This window comes from Prosopis cineraria, unplaced genomic scaffold (genome assembly GCF_029017545.1).
Source record: "Prosopis cineraria cultivar Desert tree isolate PC_DT_omini unplaced genomic scaffold, ASM2901754v1 PC3, whole genome shotgun sequence".
NCBI lineage: Eukaryota > Viridiplantae > Streptophyta > Magnoliopsida > Fabales > Fabaceae > Prosopis > Prosopis cineraria.
The window spans coordinates 25,242,961-25,266,391 of record NW_026555334.1 but is presented as its reverse complement, the minus strand read 5'-3'; the positions used below and the strand labels follow the sequence as shown (position 1 = coordinate 25,266,391).

The window sequence follows — 23,431 nt, the reverse complement described above, 5'->3', positions numbered from 1 at the left end:
AACACTATAAATAAAAAGAAGAAAAATAGAGGAAGCTAGTCAACACCCGATCAAGACTCACATATTTTACATTCATTAGCCCCTTTTTAGTTCTTAATTTTTAGTTTGTAATTTTTACACTTCAATTAAATTATACACTTGTTTTACCAAAGCTTTCTATCTTTTTACATCCAAGCGAATTATGGTAAGAGAACTTAGGACCCTTTTCGTTATCTATTAAGACTTAATGTCTCTGGCACACTCGGTATTTATTGTTCAACCACGAACAAAAGGATATTATAATATTTTCATAACATATGTTTAATTGTAAAATAAAATGAAGTAAAGTATTTCCATTAATTATTACTCTATACCAAATATAATTTTAAAGCCTCAATCCCACTCACACACCTAATGCTAATATTAATGCCAATCCTTCCAAATTCAAGCTTGTGTACCAAATAAGGCCTTAAAGTTTCAACAAACATTATTTGCAAATCATTAATTAGTTAACTATAACTTATATTGTGGTCTGGATAGAGTATATTTTTTTCATATATATATCTATTTAATAGAGTGTTTCAATTAAAAAACTTTGTTAATTGCATCCCTAATTAAAGATGTTATTGAAAAAATCTTATTAATTAAATCTTGAAAGACCTAAAATGTCTCACTCCTCTAATCTTATTTATAAATAACTTCTAATATATTTTATCAAAATAAAAAAGAATCTTAAAATTCATTAAATATGTCTAAAAATTTAATAAATTATTAATTTTTCCCTATTAAATATACATACTATAACAACACATTTTCTTTCTTTAAATTCAAGCTAAAATAAGAAATTTATGGTGAAAATTTATTGATATGACTTGTAAATATGACAATAAAATTTCTCCCTGCCCTATCAATAGGATTAGAAGGAGTACATTTTTTAACATCACACATGAAAAAATGTTTTATATTTTTTTTTTGCTTTTGCACCCGATATTTTAGGGTATCTGGGGTTCATTGCCCATTTCAAACTAATTCAGACCCTCATTTTGTGGATCTTATGATGGCAGATAGATATCAATGGGATGACCTCTTTGAGACTGCATCAATTATCATTTTTTATCACCTCCAAAGATTTGAACCCTCATCTTTGAGAGTGCAAGTTGTGAACACCGTATTTTGTTCGGATATATTTTTTAAATTAAACAAAATAAAAATAAATTCAACTAAAAAATATAAAAATACAAAAATAAAATTTAATCCTTTTTAGAATTATATTTTCAAAAAATTCAAAAAAATTAAAAAAATCTTTAATTAATAGGTTTAATTCTATTTTAACCTAGATAATCTTTTATGGGTTAGGATTTTATTTCTTCATTAAAAATAAACAAAAAAATGCAAAAAAAATTAATCTAACAAAATTAAAAAAAATCTTGCTTAAAATTCTTTTTTTTTTAAATCTCTCCCAAATTATTCCAATCATTCAAGAATATTGGGAATCTACTTTTGAGAGTTAACTTTTCTCTCCTCAAATCTTATTTTTATTTATATATATATATATGTATTAATCATAATTATTAATAAAAAAGAAAAGAAAAGAAAAGAAGTATGCTGGAGCTTAAGGAGTCATTCATGCACACGTTATAGCAAAACATGAAGAAAAATGTAGAGGTTCAGTTATTTTTTCGACACTGATCAGGGAGAATAGAGCACATGAGGACCAGTGGCACAGAGAGGAAGAAGAAGTAAAAACGTAGCACTCACATGCAAAGGAAAGAGAGTCAGATGCAGAGACAAAAGGAAGCACACACACAGCTAGAAGAGGCAGAAACAGAGCAGAAAGCAAATGGCAAAGGAGAATCATGCACGCGAGTGAAGAAAAGAAGCACACACTTGCAGAAAATGCAGTGGAAAAGAAGGAAAAAGGAAGAAGTAGAGCAGGAGAGTAATGATTCACCTCTTCCATTCTCTATATAAAGCTGAAAGTAAAAACATAGACAGAAAAGAGAAAAAATGGAGAGGGAGAAGAGAGAGACCGAAGGAGGCATAAAAAATAGAGGCTGTGAGGTGGTGATGAAAAGACTAAGACTGAGACGAGAAGAAGAAACTAAAAAAAAAATGAACAAGAAAGCAGAGAAGAAAAAAATAGTGACGGAGAGAGAGAGTTCGAGAAAGGTAAAAACAGAGGCAAGAGAAATAGTGATGGAGACGAGCTTTTTTCTGGAAAAAGAAGAGTTGGAGAGGAGGAGCAAGAGACTGAGAGAGACGAGCCTTTTTTCTGGAAAACAAAGACTGAGTAAGCCGAGAGGAAACAAACGGAAGGGACATGAAAATTGAATGTGAAAACAGAGACTGAGTAAGCCAAGAAGAGACAGACAGAAGGGACATGAAAATAGAGACAAAGAGAAAGAGGAAACTAAAATTAGAGGGGTAGATTTTTGGAAAGACAAAGAGGAGAGAATAGAGGCAGAGATCATACATAGAAGTTGGCTAAGAAAAAAAGGAGAAAGGACCTGCGTTTTTTAAAGAGCAAAGGAATAAGACATGCTACCCAGATTCTTTAATATGCTTGCTTTTAAATTTGAACATCATTTTGATTTTTTATTTCTAAACAAATTTTAAAGCTTTGATCAATGATGGGGACCATGAAAAATTTCTAAACAAAAGGTTGACATATGCCACTTTGATCGTTTAGGTGCTTGCAGTTCATTAGAATTTTTGGATATGGAATTTGGCTTTTTTGAAAGCATTCTTGTTATGAACACTGCTAAATTTTACATATTTTCATGTATGGCTTGATGGACGAGAGAGTGTAAAGAAGAATGATAAGGAGATTGCAAATAAAATTTTGCTTGCTATCGTAACTAGCATGATTTGATTTTGGGGCATAATCTCATTATAATTTTATCACAATGATGAAAAATTAGTGCGATTATTAGACAGGATTTTCGAATTAAACTTTAAATATGTTTCTAGCATGAAAGGGCATATTAATATGTAGGAGCATGATTTTTCATCTCTGTATTAGTTCTAAGGTCCTTTACTTGTCTATAATATTGTTACACTCATACCGTATGGTACTTTCCATCAACATGTACAATTTCAATTATTATGACGAGCCTATTTTATAAAAGGTTAAGAGGAGAGAATTCGATTCTTATCTGAAAAGAAAAATGAAATGAATAAGAGAATATTTCTTTCTAATTATTTACTTGTCGTGTGAGATTCTAAGAATTTTTGCAGACATTTAAAATGATCTCATACCATGTAAATCAATAAGATTTCGCAAGTATAGAGATTCAATTTATATAAAATAATCAAGGGTTTCAATGATCCACCGTTAAAATTAACTATCTTTTTATTTAAATAATTTATTTAAGTTCCATGTGAGATTTCAAGAATCTTCATCGGGACTTAAATTAATCACATTATCATGTGGGATAACAAGTCCTCATAGATATAGTGGTTTTCAATTTTTATAATAAATAAATAATTTTTGTAAATAATGATATAATACATAATTTAGAAAAATTAATTAATCAAATTAATGTATTTAAATTGTAATCATATTCACCAATTATATCTTTAGTCATGTAAAATTTTTAAATCTCCGTAGACTTTTAAGATGATTGTATTATCGTATGAGTCAATAGGACTCTGCAAATATAAAGATTAAGTTTTTAATATATGTGTATATATATATATATTATATTAAATTAATTACATTATAAATATATTTAAATAAATTTAATTCCTTTATTGTGTGAGATTTTGGAATATTCACAGATATTTAGGATAATTATATTACTGTATAAGTCAATAAGGCTTTACAGGTATGATGATTAAAATTCTTTAAAAATATATATATTTGCTTAAAATATGAATAAATTAAGTTGATAAACTTATCATGTGAGATTTCAGAATCTCTGCAGATATTTAGAGCAATTGCATTATCGCATGAACCAATAAAGTTCTGCAGGTACTGCAATTAAATTCCCAATCATAAACATAAAAAATAATAATCTTAAAATTTTTTCTTTCTTTATTCAAAAAATTTAAAAATTTAGAAAATAATTAAAATTAAATTATTTTTTACAATTTGAAACACTCATATAAAAAATTTCAGAAATTATTTTATTTACAAAAGGATGAATTATTTTTAATTAATTTCTCTTCAAAAAAATATATATTTTCACCAACAACTTTTAAACTCGAACTACGTGAACTTTGATTTCTATCACAGGATATGTAGGCCTCAAAGTCAGATTTTAAATCAAGTCCTCCCTCGTAAATAAATAAACATTTCTTACATAGTTCTTATCATTTTTATATCAAACATATGAATATAAAAGAGATAATTAAAATAATTATAAAATCATATTAATAGAGCACAATAAATTTCAAATAACCGTTTTGAAAAATGAGTGTTATGAGATGCCTAACACTTTTCCTACACTCAATCGACTCTCGAACCTATTTTTTAATTTCGCAGACTACCTTTATTCTTTTTTAATTAATTTTTTAATATTTATTTCAAAATCTTGATAGTGATTCTTTATTCAGTTGGTTCTCACTGTGAAGGTCAGGTCTCTGCTCGCGTGATGTCTGTGTTGCATTTTTTTGTGTGTGACACCGGTCATGGCTCCTAACTAGCTTAACCTAGCGCCTATTGGTATGTCTTATATTTTTTTTAATTGGAAATAATATCTTTATTCTATATTTAAGATAAAATAAAACTTTAAAATTTTGTTCCCGGAATGTATGAAAAAGGGATGAGAAAAAGTAGGAGTAAATGAAAGAGAGAAGTAGAAAAGCAAATGCATTTAAATGGTCCAGTGAAGGAGAAATAAAATAGGGAAGGGGTGAAGGACAAAGTGACCTAATTTTGAGGTGATAAGCTCTTGCTATCTGAACGTCTCGAGGGTAGGTCTCTGCTACTCTGCGTGATAGTTATGGGCTCAACATGGAGGTTCTGACTTGTCAGTCTGAGTCCGAGCCTCCTCCACCAGACTTCTCCACGTGCCCACCGAGTCTGCTCCTCCTCTGTTCCTCAGGATTAATTTTAATTTTAGTTTTTTATTTTATATTTATTAAAATAAAATACTTATAAAAATTATAAAATAATTTAATAAATTTAATCACCAACATAAACGGTTTAAATTCATATAATCAAAATATGTCAATTTATAAAAATTATAAAAAATAAAATATTAAATTAGACTATTTAAAATAAATTAATACTGTCCGAAGAGAAAATTTATTAAATTATTTTATAATTTTTATTTTTGTAATACATACTTTAATTATTTAGATTGACAATCAGATTTATTAAAATATTCTTTCAATTCAATATATAAATTACTTTTTAAAAATATAATTTGATTCATTTTATAAGTCATTTTAATGATATTATTTTATTTTAAATTAAAATTTTTAAATTACTATTAAAAAGTAAGAGAGAGAAAAATAGAAAAATAATATTATATGATTGACTTACTTTTTACTTTTTATTTACGTATTATGTTTAAAATTTTACTTAGTTTTATTTCTTATACTTTTATTGTATTGATATTAATGAGGTTGATAGAAATGATTTATAAATAGAATTAGAGGGAGTATGTTTTTAATAAATATATTTATAAACATTTTATTTTAATAAATATATAATTTAAATATTAAATTTCGATTGTTCATATCTGAATTTCTGGACGATCCAGATTTCCCGGTGCAGTCTACTTCATCCACGCCTTATGTCTACCAATTGCATTGACACCCACTTGCCACCGACCTCTGCTACCCCTGTTCCTTCCTCAGTTCATTTCTCTGTTTTTAATCCAATTCTATCAATTTTTTCCTTCAAAAAACAGAGTTATAATAATATCCGTATATTTATACATCATTGTATTCTCTTGCTGACACTCTGAACATGAAGGGATAAACTTGGAAAATTCAATTTCAAACATCTCTATCTGATTCAGTGTTCATGCTAGTCGATTTTTTTAAGTCTAGATTCTACAACAAGTGTGCTGTGCAAAAGCAAAAGCGGTAGGCTGATAATGAACGAGGATGGATAACATATTCTTAGCTTCGTCTTCACTCTTAATGCTAATTCCTTTTTAAGGCAAATCCAGCTTTCAGCTTTCTTTCACATATAATATTCAAATTCATCTCTTTATTAATCGAAGGTTCTGGTTGGGATAATATCTGATTTGGATTTGTTTTTATGAACAAATGACTTGTTTGGTTGACAAATTTTCAGGCAAATCAGATGCATTGCATCATTTGTGATTTGTACAATAAAAATAAAAAATTTAAATATCATTAAATATAAATTAATTTTGACATTAATGATAATAGAAAGAATAAAAAAATTAAATATGCATTATATTATAAAAATAAAATTAATTAAAATAATATCGTAATAAATGACTTGAAACATTCTAATTGAACAAATTACAAATAACGTGGAGCATCCGATCTATTTAGAAATTTTTTCTGTTTGATAATCTTAAAAAATACATTCAAATCACATCTGATATGTACTTTTATCAAATTTAATAAATAATTGAATCCTTTAAATAAATTTTTATCAAATTTAAACTGAAAAACCAAACAAAAATAAAGTAGTTTCTATAATTGGCAAGTACTTGTGCTTGCTGTAGCAACCACAGGTGGCAGCAGACAAACAAGGACTTGCATATTTAAATAAAACTTATTACGTTTCAAATTATAAAATAATTTTAAGGGAATTTTGTTTTTCCCAAAATACAAGAAAATTTTAAAGAAATAAGATTTCATTAATAATATTTGTTTAACATTACATTTTAAATGGAGAGGGAATCAAAATCATATTGTAACATACCAATTAAGCATGCATGGACATTTTTAAAAGTTTATGATTTTATTTTAAAAAAATAATTTTGTAAAATATCATTATTATGTTTTTTGATGTGCATAATCTTATCTTAAATTATCGTATTTGAGATGGAGCGAGCACATGCTTTCACATTCCCCTGCTTGGATCATCATGTTGAGCCGATAATTCAACTGCATTCAGAGTGATGGTGGGTGCAATGAATTTTAAATTACATTTACTCTAATTATGATATCCGTTATTTATTATCAGCATTAAATGCGAACCACCATATATTTTTTTCAGTTTCAGCCGAAGTGGTTTCCTTTTTGGTTTGATTTAGATTTGCACCGCAAAGCCAGATTAGTTGATGTTTCGTCTCATAAATTTGGTGAGTTAACAATTAATCATTAATAATATATAATAAATGAAGAATATTATAATAATATATAAACATAAGTATGAGTAACACTTAAATAATAAAAAGGTCATTGCCTAATGAATATGTCCTGTGGAGGAACAAAATGCATGTGATGCGACGGGGTACATTTTTTTTTTTTTTAAATACAAGACGAGGGAAATCGAATCAACGAAAAGAAACTGAGAATCAAGCCCACAAAAAATCTGGATCTACAGTAACGTTATTAAAAATAAGAGATAACAGACGCTTTAACAAAATGGGCTCAGGCCCATGAAATTTGCCACGACGAAACAAAATACTGAGTGTTAGACTTTCTCAGGGTTAACAAAATAAGAACCATAAAATTGGCCCATGCAGGTCTCGAACCTGCGACCTTCGCGTTATTAGCACGACGCTCTAACCAACTGAGCTAATAGGCCAGTTGGCATATGACAACCCAGTAATATAATTTATTAAAGAGTAATGCACAAACAATATATACAAAAACAAAAAAGAAACACATGTTGTTCGAGCAAGCTACTCCAGATGATTCTTCTTATTCTTAAAAGATTGTAGACTCACAGGCTCAACAAAACATATATATAATTCTAAGCCAGAGGAACCAGCTGAGCTAAGTGCTATGTGGGTGTGTGAATAATTCAATTCAATGAGGTCGTTAATTGTGTCTATGACTCGGACCTGAAGGCGGGACAAAACCCTTTGCTTGAACATGAAGAGTGCCTTCACCTCCATGGGATCGATTTGCGGAAACCTTTGCGGCCATTAACATCATCGGTATCATCACGAGTACGAGACAACAGAGAAACAAAGGTTTGCCAATGGCACGACCTACAGTACCCATTGTTTTTGGCTTTGTTTTTTTGCGTGTATTGGGCACAAAGACTATGACAGTATGTATAATATATGCACACAATTAAGGGTGACTAGGTTTGTACTTAGAGATACGTAACTTGAGATTATTCCTTAAAATAGAAGAATCAAATAATATTAAAGTGGAGAAAATATATACAAGTGGAAGCAGCAGCTTTTTTGATTGAAGACATACATTTGCGGAAAACTTCCCCGATCCGGATTTTGTGCGGTCAACAAATTCGATGAACCGCCTAAGCCATTTTTCTAGGTTCTTTTCTTTGCGAATTTTCCAAGTAAAGGATACCTAAGCACGTGTCTGACTTTAGTGCTACTACTAACTCCCATTGATATGGGTTAGTTTTAATGTATTCTTACATATTTTTACAATTATTAGCATATTTGTAATTCTCAGACGTTAGCATGATCCAAATTGTTAGCACAATTAGTTGGCTAGCTATGTAGACATACGTGTGATAATTTAGAGAATAGCTTGATATTAAAATTTTTTGAACTTATTTAGGTTACTTCAAATCATAAGCCCTATATATTTGTGATAAGAATTTTCTAACTATTTTAGCTAGCAAGAGATTTTTAAGTTCACTTGGGATGTAGTAGAGATTACGTCAACTCTCAATTCATCTAACCTACAACGGCAGGAGCTTATGCAACTGATTGAAAATTCTCCTTGGAACAACCAAAGGCATTTGCTCTCTTTGATTCTATTTATAAATTATTTTCAGTATTTTAATTAAAATTAAGAAAAATCTTAAACTTTATTAACTCTATTTAAGAATTTAATAAGTTTCCAACTCTACCTCTATTAAATATATATTTTTTAAAATAAAATACTCCAGCACTTCCTAAACCTTTTTACATTTAATAGGAGCAAAATAGTAAAGATAAACATAACAATTATTAAGATATTTTATAAATAGAACTAGAACAAACATTCTCTCTCTGCAGTATAAATGAGACCGGACGAGTGTGTTTATGTGTGCGTATGAGAAATTATAATGGCCGATTACAAGTGATATACATATAATTAAGGAGATTGTATGGTGAAAATTAGCTGCTAGTGACATCATGTTGCCACAATTCTGGCTCCAACATCTCCCATAGTCCATAGAGGGTCGACACTTTTACCCAAAAAAAAAAAAAAAAAAGTTGCCGCCTCTGGATGGTTTTCTTTAACTGCAAATTAGATGGCAGAGACCCCTTCCCAGTTTGCCAGCTCTAATGACCGAACGATATTTGTAAATTGTACTTGAACGTAACATATTGATCATACAAATATCTATGTGTCTGGATAAATAATTTACTCATGAATATATATATAATATTAAAGTGATAGCAATTCCTTAGGTTAACGTAATGATCCTCTCATGTCAAGTGTTCGAACCACCGACACTTTTTGTTCGTGCTGTTGTCGTTGGTTTAATAAGACCAGTGGTGTCTGCGAGAGTAGTTGTGCTTTTAGGCGACAAAATCACAAACATTTTAGGCTTTGACCATTGAGCATGTAGCGAATATACTTTTGAAGGAAGGGCGGTATTGGGGAGGCCCTTGAGCTGGTTTTAAAAACAAACACATTTCTCTTCCTTTTCTTGTTATCCTATAGATTGACTGCAATTTTTTTTTCTTAGAACAACAAGTCACCTAATTCCACCACCTGCATCCAGAATATACAAGCAAAGAAAAGAAACACTAGACAAGATGTATTCTGCTTCCAGCTAGCTATTCCAAATGTGACCTCTTATTCTTTAAAAGATTATAGACTCACACAAGCTCACAGAAACACACATACGTTCATACATATATATATATATATATAAAGCAAAATTATAAACCTCTTTCTGGTTTTGCATGCATAAACCAGAGGAAACCAGCCAGGGCTAAGTACTGCTTTGTATGTGTGTGAGCTAGCGTGTTAATATATAATTCAATTCAGTGGCGCCTTTTGTTGTAGTGAAGTGGAAAATGAGGTTGTCGATGGCCTCTATGGCTTTGACCTGAAGGCGGGACACGACCCTTTGCGAGAACATGAAGACTGCCTTCACCTTCGTGGTATCGAGTTGCAGAAACTCTTGCTGACATTAACACCAGTATCATGAGTAGGAGATAACAGAGAAACAAAGGTTTCGCCATGGCACCTCTGGTACTGCAGGTAGCCATATATCGTTTTTGGCTTTGTTTTTACTGTAAGTATTTTTGGTCACAAGAACCATGACGGTATATATAAACACAACACTTGTGATCTGAGTGAGTTTGTACTTGGAGATACATCAGCATTGAGATTTGAGAATTACTTTTGCAACTCCATAAAATGGAAGGAGAAGCAGAAATAATAATGTTCATGTGAAAAGGACACAAGTTGAAGAAGCTTTAATTTTTTGTGATTCAAGACACATGTGTGGAAAAAAGACTCCCACTCCCACCGGCTAGATCGGTTCTTTTCTTTTGCCTATTTGTCAAGTAAAGGACAAGTGTGCGTGTACTAGTAGAGGACGAGTTGAAGAAGCTGTAGTTTCTTGTGATTCAAGGAAGTACTTCCTTTCATAATACTGGCTTACTTCCAATTTGGCTTACCATATGTTGCGCTTTTTAATTTGTTTATCAATATATTGTACATATTTTATTGTACAATAATGTACATCAATATATTTGCCTTTTAATTTATTCATCGAAATTATCAGCATAATTAGTTAACTATGTATGTCAAGATGTGCATAACAGAATAAACATGTAAAAAAATTAAGGCTAATAAGTATCTTATATCCTATACTGACTGTAAGAATAGCATCCTGAACTTTGAATGTCTAAAATGTGTAAAAACTTATTTCAACTTTTAAATTCTGAGCGCATAAAATCTTGTCACTAAGTTAGAAAACTAGCTGTTACTTTTGTAGTTATAGAGCCCAATCGCTTGATAATATTGAAATCATTTTAATCCTTAAAAAATGATCATTTTCTACAACTTAATGGTGGAGTTTTAAGCACTCAAAATTTAAAAGTTAAAATTTTTTTTGCATATTTTAAGAGTTTAAAATTTAAAATACTATTTACAAAATAGTTCAAGGTCTATAATACTTATTAACATCAAAAATTAAAATGATATTATATTAACAAAAAATGAAGCGATGGAAAATATAGTTTAAAGTTAACCGCCGTAATATTAATGTGGTGGTTGATCTTGATCACGAGGTGTGGCGTTATTGGTCAAGTTTAATTTAGGGTTTTATAGTTTATAATACTCCATTTTTAAATATAAGAGAAATTACTTTACATTTTTTTGTTTTTTATTATAAGTAAAAATACTAATTTCAAAAAGTATTAATTACATTTTTTCCCAAATTGTCTGTTGTAAATGGATAATATCATTTAATTGTAGAAAAAAAGTAAACATTGATTACAAAGACATTTTAATCTAAACATTTTAATTTCAAATATAATTATTATGATTAACTTTTTTTTTAACTGCATGAGATGATTGAAATTTTCTATATTTGAAAATGGAAGGAGTACACTACAAAGACTAGTGCGCTTCAGCTCAAATGCCCCAAGAAGAAGACAAAATCAAGGAAAGACCCAGGATCAGCTACAATAACAATAAATATAGTGGAAGAATTAAAATTATAATGAATTCACACACACACACACACACAGAATGATATGGAGAAGTGTAGAACAAATTAAAGAATTGAAGAAAAGAGGTTGGGGGCAATAAAATATATAAAAAAAGGAGAAAGTTGGAGGAAGGATCGTGGAAATTAATGCCATATTTGACTCTTGCAAAAATGTCATATTTGACTTGAACGCACATAATAGTGGAGACGTGATTATGATCGAAAGAAATTAGGGAAATATCGATATCATGAGTTTGGAAAATTCTGAAAGCAACCACACAATAGCAGAACAGATATATCACTTCTGACGTGCATGAAGCCGCGGGTGAAATCTTTTTCCTTCATATTTTTAATATTTTCTTAAAAATAATTTTAATTCTTAGATTAAATTAAATAAGATCTATTCACTGACTCTCTCTCATATCCAAAACCACATGCAAATTTAATTGCAAATTAAAATTTGGGACATATACAAGCTATATGGCCAAAACCTATATAGACAAGGAATTTTTACTTCTTCTCTGTGTTCTATTTGTTCTTAGTAAATGTATTGTTAATTCACAAGCTTAGGATGTGTTTACCTAATCCTTAATAGTACATTTAAACTATATTGAAGATGTGTTTTGGTCAAATTTAATAAATAGTTGCATCCTTACAATGAACTTTTGCTAAATGTAAAATAAAAACCAAATATATACTTAGTTGTAACGAGAGAACTAAATCTACTACTGTACCAGTGTGTTATTATACAGTAAATTCTTTTCCTTTTACTTTGATGAGCACTTGTATCGTCATCACCACTTTTAAAGCCACAAAGTTGCATGATATTTTAACCTCAAAGTAGTCAACGATCAAGACTTTTAATTAAGGATTTTGATTGCCGAGATTGTGCGATGTAGTACGTAGTTATCTCCTGTAAGCTCGCAAGTGTATTTTGTGATCATAATCCCCTCCTAACAACTCTAGCAACACCAAACAGTATTTTTTTTTAAATCAAGTAAAAAAGGTGATAGTTTCATGATTATATAATATATATATATATATATATATATCACAAACAGGGCTTGACCTTTTGATTGTGTGGTGAACAATTTGAGGGAATTAAGGGCGGTTTTGCGGAGCCCTCGGCCTGGATTTAAAGCCCGCATTTTTCCAACGTTCTGGATCTTTTTCCTTACGTTACTCTCCTCACTTTTCCTTCTATATGTACTTTATTTTACCATCACTTTAATTGATGTGTGCGCGTGTGTGTATAAATATATATATATATATATATATATTTTTATATACACGCATACACATATCTATTTCTTTTTTTCCTTTGGACTGCTTGTGCTTTATGCGTTTTGATTTAGATGGCTTTGATTAATTGTGTCATTTGGGTGTGACAGGCGAAGGAGTTCAAAGTCTACGCACTCGATCAGTCAAATTTCTATCTTGCGGGAATAGAAAATTGGAATGCCATGCAAATACGTAACTGATCGAGTTGACGAATTCATCTTTAGATTGACCGAATTTTAATTTCATTCATAATCTATGTCCTTCACCTTAAACTACTTGCGTTATTTTGTCTGTTGCAATAGATTAACATGAGAATTGTTGTTTATTCCTAAAATATAGACAATAATTTTTTAAATGTGCGGCTATATAGTAATAAAACTATTACTTAACAAGTTTAAAAATGTTATCTTTAGTTTTTGACAACAGTTTTCATTCTTTTAGTAATAGTTTTCAATTGTTGTTATAAGATAAAAATGTTATAGTGGGTCATGAATAATGTAGTATATAGATCCAAAATTTGGCGCAAAAGCAAAAATTAATTAATCGGGAATAGAAGTGGGATGTTATGCTTTTATTTACATATTGCATTTGCATATCTATACTCCATGAGTTTTAATTAACAATAGTGGCACCCTTAAAATCCGGGATAAAAAAGGACAATATTTTGGTTAACATATGCAAACTATTATGATCATTATTATTTTATTAAATGTGGGACAAACACGTTTAAGTTGAAAAAAAGAATTTTGGTGGGATGGGGACAACAGGAGCCATGTTACTTCGAGTCCAAGTAGATGACACGCAAGTCAACAAGTACCAGCTCCCACGTTTACCAATGCTTCCCACTCCGTTTTTTTTTTTTTTAAGTCTTAATTTTAATCATCTTTCCTTTGAAAATACAACACATTTTTTATATAAAAAATTTAAAAATATAAAAAATTTTCAATCTTTTAAAATATAATTAATGAATTTTTTTAAAAAATAAATATGAAAGGTAAAATTAATTATATTTTTTTTAATTAACATGTCCTATTAAATAAAAACAAACGCATAAAAAGAGTATATAATTTTATAAACAATTAACTAATTAATTATAAAATAAAAATTTTGATTAAAAATATGTTATAATAAACAAAATATGAAATAAGTACAATAATTCCACCGTAAATATGGAAGGAATAACATAATATACACTTGACGGTGATCCCTTCAACAAACAAACCCAGATTGGGGAGATCTTAGGCGCATTTCGTCTTGCTCACGCTAAATCAAAATGTGTATGTGCGTGCGTGCTTTGTAATCTTTTTAATTTCATCCAGCGGCGTCGTTCTTTATTGCTCTGTTATAACATTGAAAATTGAAAAACACTTTCCGAAAAGGGCGATATATCAGCCGACAAATCCGAAGGCTACTTTACTCAGATTCGTAAACGTACGAGTTGATTTCAAAGGGCCGGGCTTTCCTCCTTATTAAAATGATGATTACTTGCAGAAAATTAGACAGACATAATCACCTTTTGAAACACCACAGTTGATCGGATTTTTTAAAATTCCTCTGTATTTTGTTGAAGCCGAAGAAGTGGGATTCAAAACCTGTGCTAATTTTCTTCTCCACTAATGATAACAATCAAAAAGGGACCGATCACATGCGGATAGTCCCAAAACAGAGACACATATATATACTAGCTTTTACATGGTCGAATACACCTAGCTAATCTGATTCTCTGCAACAACAATACTAGGAATTTAAATAGGTAACAAAATTGAAAAAAAAATAATAAAAAAATGTGAGGGGCTAAGAAGAAGCTAGTGACCAGCACCGGGGCTAGGAACAGAGCTCAGAAGTCGATCAATGGCGATAAGGTGACGAGCAATGAGCTTCTCGTCAACCACCATGGCGTGGCCTTTCTTGCTGGGCGTAGAAGAAGGCACAGTGCCCTTGGGAAGGGAACTCAGGAACAGACTGTCCCTTGACGTCGACGGGACGTCATTCCGGAAGCTCCTCTGTGCACCCACTTGGAGCTTTCTGGCTTCTGAAAAGGAACAGAGTGAAGCAGAGATGAGAAAGAACATGAGAGGAAGGTGAGGAAGCGAGCCATTGATGGAAGAGAGGTTTGAAAGATGAAGCAGAAGGTAAGGAGGGAAAGAAGGGCTATGTATATATATAGATGAAGGCATGGGGGGCAGTGAAAGGAAGATTGTGGGGATTAAGAAACAGGGTTGGGGAGTGAGGGAAGAGTCGTGGGATGAGTGTTTTGTGAATTAATGTGGAAATGGGATAATGGATTCAAGTTTGAATTGAGTTTGATTGGGTGAGGGAGAAGAATGAGAACAAGGGAATGGAGAGAGAAGAAAGTTTGACTATGAATGAAAGAGAGATGGAAGGATTGGCGCGTGGGGATTAAGTTAGGTGCAGGATAGTGTTTGTTTGAGGTCCCTCAGCTTCGGCGTCGGCGGTCATTCACTTCGGTCATTTTGGCGTCTTTTTCCTTATTTTCCGTTCCACCGCCTCCACGTGTCTCTCCGTCCCAAATTCGCACTTTATTATTTACTTCCCCAATCCCCTTTTCTGATATAATTATTAATTCAATTCAAAATATTAATTTATATTAAAAAATATTTTTTTTTTTTGGGTATTTACTAATAACAACTACATCCGTTTCTTTTCATCTTCATTCTTATTCTTTCTCGATTATTTATTATAATTTGTGACGATTGCAATGAAACATCCCATCTCACATGATGCGTTTTGGATCCACGTTATAGGTATTACTCCCTCCCTCCCTTCTTGTATAAGAGACAAACGGGAGTTTTTTTTTTTTTTTTTTGAAAAAAAATACATTCAGATTTCACAAAAGAAAATTATTATTGAGATGTCCCTCGAACTTCATAAAATACTCATAAATCTTAAATTTTGTGTAAGGATATCTTTTAATCAAGTTATCAATGTGAAAAATTTGAGATTTGTGAATATTTTATAAAATTCATGAGATCTCTTAGTCATAAATTTTCTTCTATGAGACCTGAATAAAATTTTTTTTATTTTTTTCCTTCTAAATATATAAATTTGCTATTGTTTAATCTGTCTGACTCCCAATATAAATTATAACTAACTAATTCATGGTTTATGAATAATGTTAATTGAAACTTTAAATTTTAAAAAATATTTTTATCCTTCCATTTATACCCTCATGAGATATTATATAAGAATATTGATAATGGTAATTAAAATTTAATACATAATTTTTTTAAAGAGAATAATAAATGAAAGTAAGGGTATAGTTAAAAAATAAATATAAAAATTATCTAATACTTTATATTTTAGATCAGGTAAAATTTTTAAGAGATGTCTCATATTATAGTTCGGAAGGAGTATGCCTTTGTTGATTATATGAAATAATTAAATTAGTGTGGTTAAGAATCAATATGATGTCAAACATTTAACATAGCCATTTTAAAAAAAATTAAAATTAGGCCCCATTTAGTTTGATCGAACGATTTTGATGAAAATAAAATTAAAAAAAAAATTGAAAGTAGCAAGGAAAGAGGGGAAAAAAAGAGATTTTAAAAGCATATTTGCTATGACAAATAACATGGACGGAATCTTGGCATGATTTTTGTTTGGTTCAGATGTAATTAAGCATGGAAAAGGAAGCCAACAAATGAAAGGACAATAATCATTCATATTCCATCCATTTATTCTATTCTTACAATGTTATTTGATATACTCTTTCCATTTCTACATATAAGAAAATTGATTATGTTTAAAAATAAAAAATTAGATTAAAATATCATGTATTAATCAATATTAACATATATTAATTGTTTCTCATTAATACATAGTTTAAAAAAATCAATTAACTATGATAATTATGTCTAAAAATAAAAAATTAGATTAAAATACCCTGTGTTAATTAATATAAGCATGCATTGATTGTTTTTCGTTAATATAAATTATAAGGGCTAATTCTATATATAACATCGTACCAAAACAATAAATAAATTTCATATATAATATGATAAGGTCCATTTATTAATAATATAATGTCCATATATGCGCATGCTCTATCTGATTAAGTTGAACATTTTAAATAACATGACAAGTTTATATATTAATAATACAAGGTCCTTCTATATGGCACACTTAAAAATTTGCACAAGGGCCTTATATATTAACAATATGCTTTCATTGATTTTCAAGAATATAATAAATATCATATTTGAATAATTTACAACTAAATTCACAATTGAATATTCAATATTAACAAGATAATGTTCATGTTTTTATTACACATAATCCAATCTTTGACTATCAAAAAATCAAAAGCTAAAGTTCTAGCAAATGCTACTACATAGTGAGATGTCAAAGCTATTCTCTTTATAATCTAATTATTAAAAGTTGTAATTAACTATTCACAACGGAGCATCCATAAATAACATAAAAATGTCAATATATTAACATAAAGTCTGTTTATATGATATACATGAACATCTACACAAGTTAATTGTAAAATTTCACAACATAAACTCTGTAAATAACAATATAAAGTTCATAAATAACATCTAAATCAGAACATGTATATTTATTGCAGAAAATCTATATTAAAAACAATAAAAAGTTCACAAATAACAACTTGTTTTCATTAAATGAACATGAATATGTACATTAAGACTAGATGATTTCATGCTAGTACTGGCCCTCTTACTAAAACAAGTATCAACATAAATCTTGCATCAAATATCATGTTTAATATATTCAAAGATACAACAACTGCAACCAAAATATCCAAGGCTTGCTTGTGTATATACATGCACAAAACAACTACCATCCCCAACAAATTTCATGTATCGATACACTTCAACCAAGCTTCCCAAACAATATTAAGTCAAAGCACATGTATTTATTAAGTAGATGTTTGGATATTCACATGTCAATTCCCAATAGTGAAATTTGCTTGTAGCTAGAATAAAACTGATATGACTTGAGCTCTCTTTCTCTCTGTCCTCTTTTGACAACAAAAAAAAAACTACTTGGAAGCAATAATAGGTTAGGTTCGTAATATGCAATAATTGCATTAGTTTCTATGCCAAATCAATACACCACTTGATCCGTTCTTTCCACATCATGGTGGATTGTTCCAAGAAGCTAGTTGGCATGAGATGAATGCAGTTGTTCGAATACTTGATCATCCCCTCCACAGCTAGTTAGATAAATGCAGATCAACCACTCATACCTGTCGACTGAAAACACTTCAAATGTGAGTTTGAGGAGGAAGAGAAAGAAGGAATAGGGGAGGGAAGAAGAATAGAGGGAATTGAGAAGTATGATGGGGAGGAACAATAATTTGGTTAGTGCATCGGTGTCAGAAGAGGAAGAGAGAAAAGGAAAGAGGGAGGAAGAAGAAAAAAATCATTGTCTAGTAGCTGAAAAAATATTGTAAATGAAGCTTTGGGCCCTTAAAATAATTTTACATTCCATTGAGCGTTATCTGTAAATTTCTTGCTCCCAGGGGCCCTAAATGCAATTCTTCCTAAAAATTTATAATAAATACTTATTAAAATATATGATTTGTTTATAAAAAAAAAAAAAAGACAGTTTCTTCAACAAAATGGAGAGAGTGCTAGCTTCACAGACACCTTACCTCTTCATTTTGCCTTTTGAGTTGAGGATAAAGATTATACTACCCCAATCCTTTAATATAAAATGGAAGTTAACAAATTCCCTAGCTATTATTAAGAAATGTTAGTATGATCTTAAAAATGTAAAAGAATTTATTTATAACCTTCCAATTTATCATTTTTTAATTAATGATCATAATAAATTTTTGTTCAAAAATTCAAATGACAATAAATAAATAAGGAGTAAAATAAAAAAAAACATTAATATTCTAACTTTATCTCATATTTAAAATATAAAAAACTTTCACTTCATTTTATAATAAGGCAAGAGGAATAATCCTAAAGAGTCGATCAAATGTGATCTTGCATGGATTCATCCATTAATTAATGTGAGCAAAGATTCAACATTGGTTAATGCTAAAAGAAAATCTGGTTTCAGTGTATAGATACATGAGTTAATAAAGGGGTCTTGAGTTTTAGGTTGGGAAGTCAAACTTAGAAAGCAAGAATAAGACTAAAGTGCTTTGTGAAAGGGTCGGCGGTCCCCCCCCCCCCAGCCCCCATAAAAGGAACTCATTAAAGAATGGCAGTAATGTTTCCATTTATGTATTAAGCACAGTCCACTTATCAACTTCTCCTTCGTATCCTACTTCATAATTATTAATCTCGTTCCCTCATTTAACTCTAATTTATCAGTGACATACATTACAGGTTAATTATGTTGTTTTTTTTTTACATTTTTATATAAATAAAGGGTTAATATATAATTTAAATTCTAAACTATAAATCTAGAGGTGATTTAAATCCTAAATATTTAAAAAAATATATTTTAAATTTTAAAACAATTAAAATTGAGCAGCAATTTGACCTTTATTGTTAAATTCAAACAAATGTTTGTTAAATAGAGCTTATTGTTTGATTTTTACCGAATGAGTATGAAGCAACGGAGAGTCAAATTTAATAAAATTATACATTAGGTCTTAATTTTTAAAAAAAATTAAAGGGCATTGTCTAATTTAATGGTGAGGTAAAATTACCCTAACTTTAAATTTAAGATTTTTTTATCAATAATTGTTTGAAGTTTAGAATATACATTTTAAAAGTTTAAAATTTAAATTTCTCTAAATCTATAATTTAAGGTTTAATTTATTTTAATCCTTTTAAAAAATAATCTGATGTATGGATGGTATATATACTAGAACTATCCAGAAAGGGTCAACGTGTTGATTAATTTCAATTATTATGTAGTGTAATTAAAAACGGAGGAAGTAATTAATTATCTGTATATATGCATATATAAATGGATATGATTAGCTTGGTAGTACTTTATTTATTTATTTTTTTAAGCGTGTGAGGTCAAAGATATAACCACCGTACCTAACTATTGTGAGGTTCTTTATTATTCCGTAGTAAGAATGATGATGACTGTATGATGAAAAGCTTTGGGATTTGGACTAACTAATTAATCACGTCATCAAATGGCATGGAATCCTCTCCCACTAGAAATTAAAACAATAACATAATTATATGGATCATGTTTTGGCAAAAAGGCTTAGATTCGTCCCCTCTGGAGTTTTGACTTAACGTAAATGCGCGTCCGAGCCACCTAATCATTTCATTCCTTCATAAGCATCCTCTTAAATTTATGGGAAGGAAAAAAGATAGAATAGAAAAGATATTCCATACCTGTTTTTTTGCTCCCACACCATTATTTCTTGCATTCTTTTTTTTCTTATCTCTAAATACGTAGCAATTTCATTCTGCCTCGTGCTTCTATACCCAAAGTTTTATATCAATGCAAACTTTTTAGGGTAAAAGGGCAAAATATTTAAATTTTTTTTTAAGGATGTTTGACATTCTAAATTTTTTAAATATTTTACTTAAAAATTTTAAAAAACAAAGCATTTTTCGTCCCATTATTAAAAATAGCAAACATTGATGGTTTTTAACTAAAATTTGACTGATGATATTTTATATTTTCCCTCCTTCTTTTTATATTTAGTCTTCGATTTATTTTTTAGTGAATTTTTTAATTTTTCTTCTCTCAATAAATGAAAACGAAACCTAAAAAATGTAAAAAATGAAGAAGGGAGAATTATAAAACCTCATGGTCAAACTTGAGTTAATAATCAACATTGTGATTTTTAACCGTATGATAAAGACGCTTATTTTTGAAACTTTCGAGGCAAAAATGTTAAAAAAAAGGTTTAACATGTCTGATGCCCTTGAAAAAAAGGTTCAAGATGTTTTGTCATTTAACCTAATATTTTAAAAAGAAAAATTTAAAATTGTTTAAATTAAGTGAAAACCGATTTGACCTCCATCTCTGTTTTTTTTGGGTATGACAAGGGTATAGGAGTACTAAGCAAAATGGAATCACAACAGTCAATGATTAATCCTTTTCAAAGCATTGAGATCACACACGCACACGCTTACGCTTCTTTCACAGAATGTTTTTCGTACACATGGCTATGAATCGAATCCCAGACAACATGTTTAAAAGATTTGAGTAGTTTCAACTTTGTTGAGCATTGTGGGGCAGATTCTTACTATTTAATCAAGCATGATGCTGCTCTTTCCACTAACAAGGTAACTTCTTGTGAAAAGCTAAGAAAAGGCCAAAAAATGAGACAATAGGGAATGGGCGGTTGCATTTCAGAGATTAAAAGGAGGCATTATTTTTTCCTTCAAAAAAAGACACTTCCAAGTATAAAATAGTTATAAAATATTGATACAGTAAAAAAAGGAATAAATATATAAAGAAGAATATACAATCTGGAAATAACTGGAGAACATACAATGACTATGGTTAGATAGAAATTGCAATTAAAAATATTTATAGGATATAAATGAGCCTCACTTTGGTGGCGCATGCGTGAGGGAAAGTCAGCAAGAACGCGAGTGAGGAATAGTTGACACCATATCCCTTAGATAATATATAACATTAAGCCCGTTTGATTATTAAAAAAGTATAAAGAAAATAAATTAAAAAATGATATAAAAATAAATTAAATCACCCTTTCTCCTAATGGTAGTATAATAAAACTTAATATATACTATAAATGAAAGAATCATCACACCTTTTAAAAATTATATGAATTATGATTCTTACTCTATGAACTAGATTATCTTTTTCTTCATGAATTTGATTCACTATTTCTTTTAATCATCCTATTTTTTTATCTTTATTTATTCATTAATAATAAAAGGGACCTAAGATATAGAGAACTAATAATTGGGTGTCCTCCTAATTAATTATTAATGAAATGAACATAGGGATAAATTAAAGAACGAACGGACCTCATATAATATGAGTGCTCCAAGTTGTAGGACAGTACTGAAATGTAGAGCATGATATGAATTAATATAAATGATGAAAAAAATGTAAGAAAAAATAATGTGAGAGTATCGAATAACTAAAGGAGGACTAGTGGGGCATCACAACACCACACATACAGAGAAAGAAAAGAATATTAAGTTGGGAGCGACTGTTGAGTTTTGGATATTGATATGAAATTGGGAGATGAGGCATATGTATAACGCAAGAAAGCAGGAGAGACAGTCGTCACAAAAGCGTTTTTTGTAAAATGGGTTACAAAAAACCCTTGGCCATTCTCACATGCCGTCTCCTTTTCTTTCTTTCTTTATTTTTAATCATTTAACATATGTTCTTTTTTATTGAAAGTAATTTTATCCGAAATATGGTCGGGCACAAAATATAATATATATTTCAATAAAAATTCAATATGAATTCATTACGTTATAAGATATTAGATTTTCTAATAAACTTTACTTTCATTAGTCATATGTTTGTCTCCTCACATGTTGCCCCTTTTTATTTTATCTCTTAACTACTACTCACATAATGCCACTTGTGGCCCAAAAATTTCAGTTATTATCATGATAAGAAGTCCGTCCAAAAATAGTACAATTAAGTCAATTAATTGAACACACGATAGCAAAGAGTCTTGAGTTTCTTTAACCATCAGCTTTTCAATTTGATTCCTAGGACAATGACCATGAGAACAAATACTTGAAAGAGCCACCCATTTTGGGATCGCATAGTGCTCAAATTTTGTATCAGTAGAGATCGTTGACTTCGGATATCAATGTTAAAAAGAATTGGACAGAAGATTGTAGTACTTTAGTTCAAATATAGCTCTTCCAACCATGTAGCGTTTGTAGTCCCAACGGTTAGGATAATTGCCTTCCAAGCAATAGACCCGGGTTCGACTCCCGGCAAACGCAACTAATTTTCGTTTTAAAATTGTTTTAGATGTCTTCAATTCGTGAACGAAAAATGATTTTGCCCGCTGAAGACATGGTTCATAACGATAACAGGATAGGCCAATGAATCAGATGAGCGTGGAGAGAGTTTAGGGTTGGGAATTTAATAGATATCGGTCTTTCTTTCTTACAGACAACAAATCTACGCTAAATACTGTTACCATAACACGTACGATTTTGGAGGAGATTCTAGATTACGTGGAAAGAAATGGAAAAAAATTAATTAATTGAAGTATTCTAGGCATGAGCTTTAAGTTTCCGAAAGTGACGACGCTTGGGGATGTGTGGCTTATATTTAGTCCCCATGTAGAAGTATCTGATCACTATCAACCAAAATCGCCATTACTAGTTTCTCGTTACTCGTACATGCAAGATGGAGTGGTGCTCCACCAGTCTGTCATCGCCTTCGTCGTCCTCCCTTCTCAATTTCGGGTAAATTCTCAGTTTCATGTTCAATCCTTCGTCTATCTCTGAACCTCCGGGATAATTCATCTGACAGTGCATGGTAACTTAAAAAAAAAAA

At 30.1% G+C, this 23,431-nt stretch overlaps 1 protein-coding gene and 2 non-coding genes across 3 annotated transcripts; 1 reads left to right on the top strand and 2 right to left on the bottom strand.

Moving 5' to 3' along the window:
• Window positions 1–7,592: 7,592 nt before the first annotated feature.
• Window positions 7,593–7,666, bottom strand: TRNAI-AAU (transfer RNA isoleucine (anticodon AAU)). Its single transcript has one exon. It is a non-coding gene; the product is annotated as a tRNA-Ile (tRNA).
• Window positions 7,667–14,603: 6,937 nt separating this feature from the next.
• LOC129307397 (precursor of CEP14-like) lies at window positions 14,604–15,223 on the bottom strand. Its single transcript, XM_054948340.1, has one exon. The coding sequence runs from the start codon at window positions 15,178–15,180 to the stop codon at window positions 14,809–14,811; it is 372 nt and encodes a 123-aa protein (XP_054804315.1). The 5' UTR covers window positions 15,181–15,223; the 3' UTR covers window positions 14,604–14,808.
• A 7,573-nt stretch (window positions 15,224–22,796) lies between these two features.
• On the top strand, window positions 22,797–22,869 carry TRNAG-UCC (transfer RNA glycine (anticodon UCC)). Its single transcript has one exon. It is a non-coding gene; the product is annotated as a tRNA-Gly (tRNA).
• Window positions 22,870–23,431: the final 562 nt, after the last annotated feature.

What these genes read in the sequence shown, in the direction of transcription:
- LOC129307397 (XM_054948340.1), bottom strand. Translation starts at nt 15,180, where the DNA reads ATGCCTTCATCTATATATATACATAGCCCTTCTTTCCCTCCTTACCTT.